Source organism: Eumetopias jubatus, unplaced genomic scaffold (assembly GCF_037043125.1).
Source record: "Eumetopias jubatus isolate StellerSeaLion01/CBP00866 unplaced genomic scaffold, mEumJub1_p1.0 scaffold_11, whole genome shotgun sequence".
Lineage (NCBI taxonomy): Eukaryota > Metazoa > Chordata > Mammalia > Carnivora > Otariidae > Eumetopias > Eumetopias jubatus.
Genome location: NW_028274817.1, coordinates 22,946,874 through 22,951,393, shown reverse-complemented (window position 1 = coordinate 22,951,393; position 4,520 = coordinate 22,946,874). Strand labels below are relative to the sequence as shown.

Genomic DNA, 4,520 nt, shown 5'->3' with positions numbered 1-4,520 from the left:
GGTTTGGAGGGACACCTGGGTGGCTCAGTTGGTTAAGCGGCTGCCTTCTACGCAGGTCATGATCCCAGGGTCCTGGGATCCAGTCCAGCATCAGGGCTCCTTGCTCAGCGGGGAGCCTGCTTCTTCCTCTGTCTGCCGCTCCCCCTGCTTGTGCTCTCTAAAAAAATATTAAAGCCAAGTTTTGATTGCCTGAAGGGTACCTCTCTCTTCTTTCTTTCACTCTCTCTCTCTCACATACACTATAGACAGGTAAGTTGGGCACTTTCCACCTGGAAGACAAGCGTCACACTGAGTTAAAAAGCAGAAACACAGCGTGAGGAAGGAAAGTGAGAGGGGACTGGAAGGTAAATCTGGGCACTTTGAGAACACAGGAGCCATCCTTAGCTCCAGAGGCCTGCGTAGTTCCCATGGAGGCCTGAAGGGAGAGGTCCCCCAGCCACGAAGAGCTTCATCTCAGGCCAGTTGTAGCAGTGGGTGTAGAGAGCGTTGGGGAACTCGCCGATCCCACCGAAGTAGTTCACCCACAGGTCATCGTGGTTGAGCCAGCCCCTGCCACAGGTGAGCTTGAGCTTCCTTCCTGAGGGCCCAGGAGAGGAGTCCGGGCTGGCTGAGGCCCTCTCCTCCAGGAACTTCTGGGCGCGGATATCATAGAAGAGCAGGGAGCCATGGCCCGTGCCCACGGTGATGATATGCTGGTAGAAACTCAGCGAGCGCACACCCGTGCCGCCCTCTCGGGAGCACAGGGGCCGGATATTCTGCTGACGTTGGCGCGGATCTAAGAAGGAGACATGGGACTGGGAGCCCACCGCGTACAGGGACAACTCATCACAGTAGGTCAGGCACACGTTCTCTCGGCAGTAGGGCAGCCTGATGGAGAGCAGCCTGGACAGAGTGCTCCGGGCTTTCCACAGGTGGAAGTAGCCGTCCAGGGACACCGCTCCCAGCTCCTGGTTCTTGCCGCTGAAGGCCAGAGCCCGCACCTTGCGGTTACTGGGGCTGGTGCTAGACCTGGGGATGGTCTCCATGTCCCTCGGACGGATGTGGGCGTACACAGGGAGACCCGCGTCACTGTGCCAGGCGATGCTGCCGCTGAACATGTCGGGATCCATCCGCCACAGCGCCACTGTGCCGTCGCGGGAACCGCTCACAGCCACTGTGTCACTCATCCAGGCGATGGTGAAGATCCAGTCCTTGTGGCCATGGCGGTCGCCCAGGCACACGGGGTCCAGGGTGGGCAGCTGGTAGACGGCCAGGCTGTTGGGGTTCTCACCCCCAGTGGCCAGAAGGGTCTTGGAGGGATTCAGCGCGATGGCGTGGATGCCGCAAGTTGGCTGGGCCCGGGCCAACCAGGGCCCCCGGTCGCGCATCAGGGGGATGCGCGTGATCTGGCCCGAGTGCACATCCACCACGAAGAGGGTGTTACACTTGGTGCCACACACCACCTGCCTGGCGTTCAGCCACTGCGACGCGAACACCTTGTTGAGGGTGCCCAGGGCCAGCTCGCGCTCCCTCAACAGCTCGGGCAGCTTCTGCACCGCATAGCCCCGCAGCTCGCCCTCGGAGCCCGAGAGCCCGGAGCCGCCCCACGCGCCCACCTCGCGGCCCTCCAGGTAGTGCACCAGCGAGCGCCGCGTCGCCGGCCGCTTCTGTTTCTTGGGCAGCAGCGGCCCCTCTGCGTCCGCCGCCGCCAAGCCCTGAGACGACGAGCTCGCGGCGCCCGCCTCGATCGCCGGCGCTTTCCGCTTCCTGCTACCTGTTTGCTGCGGGGCCATGGTGGGCGGCGGGCGAGCGGCCGCGGCGGCGCTTGGCATCCGTGTTGGCCCTGACGGCAGCTGGAACCGCGGGCTCTCAGGGGCCAGGAGGCGGGCGTGGAGCCTACCAAGAAGGGACGCGGCGGCGGCGAAGAAGGCGAGGGCAGCAGGCGAAGGGAAGTGAAACGGGGTCGTAGTCGTAGTGCGGAGGCAGAGGCAGGGCCAAAGCTAAGTGAGCTCAGGGCCAGGACTAAGCTGGGGGCCCCAGGGTGAGGGGGCGGAGGCAGCGGAAGGCGTGGGCAAGAAGCAAGCAAGCGCGGTGGGAGGGAGCGCTCGCCAAGCTGGGGAGGTGGGATGGACCACTGGGGCCGGGATAAACGGAGGGCCTGCGCTCCAGGATCCCCAAGCTGGCCATGTGCTCCTGTCCTGGACTTCCACTAAGTGACACAGAATATTTCGCCGCTCTCAGCACAGCGGCCAACCAGCCTTCTTAAAATCCCTACTTAAAATATGAAATCTAAAATATAGTCTACCACGAGGCTAGAAAGAACCAGGACAGTTGTCTGCACGAAGAAACAAATGTGCACTTGCTGCAATCCTGGGAGATACTTGGCTGAGATAGGACATTGAATTTAGTGGGGGAAAGGGAGTGTTTGGCAGCTACAGGGGGACCCTCTTCTTAGGTTCGTTCTGCAGCCGCTCTTCTTTCAGCCTCTCTGCAGTTATCTTAAACAGTTGTCACTATATATATTTACCAAAAAATTGAAGTCTTTGAGCTCCCGCACTGCAGTGCCTTGAGGGGTGCATTCCAAATGCAGGTCTCTGGGGGCCCCACTTTCTGGCGGGCGTGATGGCGGGGACCCCTTAGGCATAGCGTTGGGAACATGACAGGCCATGCTGACAAGGGAGAAGTTCCTTGGAGGTTTTGGCTTCCATTGTACCCTAGAGCCCAAGGAGATGGAAAGGAAGTCAAGGGGTAGAACACCTTCTTCCTTACTCCTTGGTTCTGTTCCCGCTCTCAGTCCCTCAGGCTCACGTGCCTGGGCATAGTCCACTGGGACCTGAAGAGGAGTCCTGAGGGACGGGCAAGATTATCACAGAGATGGAGATAAAGAAATTTTGGAAGGAGGCAGCCACAGAGACACATTGATGAGAGAGTGTAAAGGTTCAGAGCACTGGCTTAGTCTCAGGAGTTGGAAGTTTCATACCCTGGTCTGTGGCTTCAGAACATTCAGAGCAGCCTGGGGGCAGGCTCTTACCCAGACAAACAGTTACACAGTGATACCTGGCTCTGTGAGGCTACTGGTTAATACCAACTTTGTACACACACACCCTCTCCTGACAAAAAACATATATGATGGGTGCGTGGGAAGATGCATTTACTTTTCTGACAAATCAGGGAAACCCTTGGGAACCACTTCGTTGCTGCTTCCTCCCTACTCCCCCTGTCCTGTTTACTGACTTTTCTCCCGCCTTCCCTTGACTGTGTTTGCAATATCACTTCAATATTATTGCCCAACTTCCAAGTACAAACCCATCACTCCAGTCCAGGTGTTACATTCCAGTGCTCCCCAGCACTCTCCAGCATCCCAGTTCTGATACCTCCCCATCTCATTCAGCCCATAGCAACCAAAGAGATTGCAACCGCTATAGGTAGTGAACAGGGAATTAGGGAGGGCTTCATGGAGGAGGCTACATTTTGTTTCCACAGGTAGGCATAGGGGAATGGACATTTCAGAAAGAAGCAACCATATATGACAAGGCATGGAGAATGTAGAGAAGAGGTTCACAAACTTTAGTGTACATTCAAATCATGGGGGCAGCTTAATAAGTATGCACATGCCTTGACCCTATCCTAAAAGATTTGATTCAGATGGTCTGTGAACCACTGTTTGAGAAACAGTGGTCTAGACTGTTTTCACCCAGGTCAGGACAGGGTGTGTTACAGGTAGGAGATTAACATCTTCAGTGTATTTCAGGGCTACCCTGAAAATAGACCCCTATCCCCTGGGCAATTATTGTGAAAGCCTTAGCAATTAAAGTGGCTATGATCAGTTTGAGACCAAAGCAGAAGGTGGCCTAAACAGAGAAATTTTACCTATTAAGTGTATAGAACTTATATTTTACTATCAACCTGTTGTACCTAGGATATGCTATTACATTAACAAGTATTGTTGAAGCAATTTAAAAATATCATCTCATTTAATCCACTATTATAATAGTGGTAGATTTTGTAGATAAGGAAAAGGAGGCTTGCAGGGGTTATGATTTAGTAAGTCAATGAATTAGTAAGTGATGGATGCAGGATTTTAACCCAAGTAGTCCGAATTCATATTCCATGTTCTTAATCACTTCTCAAGAGATATGTCAGGGGTTGAATGAAAGGTTCTGCTAGTGACAGAAATTTTTAAAAAGATCTTTACACCACCTAAAGTGGTAAAATATGGCTGTGGACATCTGTGGAAGTTGGACTCCACAGGTAAAGACCCTAAGAGCAGCTGTGAGAGATTTTGGAATTCAACCTGTGATCACTGGCAAGGCTTGCTGAAAGGGGAAACTGTAGCTCTTCTGACACAGTAGCCAGACTAGCAAGGACCAATTTAGGTCATCCTGATGTCATTCTGTAATAGAATGAACAATGGGAGTATCCACAGCAAATAGAAAGAACTAAGGAATATACCCATTTTCCCCCTGGGACCAAGTAAGCATCAAAATCTAGTAATATCCCATAAAAAGGATAACCCTTGAAATTACTGATATTAGACTTTC

The 4,520-nt window shown here is 53.7% G+C and overlaps 1 protein-coding gene across 1 annotated transcript; it reads right to left on the bottom strand.

Annotated features, from left to right (window-relative positions):
- Positions 1 to 380: 380 nt before the first annotated feature.
- LOC114223696 (DDB1- and CUL4-associated factor 12-like protein 2) lies at positions 381 to 1,799 on the bottom strand. The gene has a single exon (XM_028122677.2). The coding sequence runs from the start codon at positions 1,770 to 1,772 to the stop codon at positions 381 to 383; it is 1,392 nt and encodes a 463-aa protein (XP_027978478.1). The 5' UTR covers positions 1,773 to 1,799.
- Positions 1,800 to 4,520: the final 2,721 nt, after the last annotated feature.

Bases quoted from the DNA above. Each gene is read 5' to 3' on its own strand.
- LOC114223696 (XM_028122677.2), bottom strand. From the start codon at position 1,772: ATGGCCCCGCAGCAAACAGGTAGCAGGAAGCGGAAAGCGCCGGCGATC.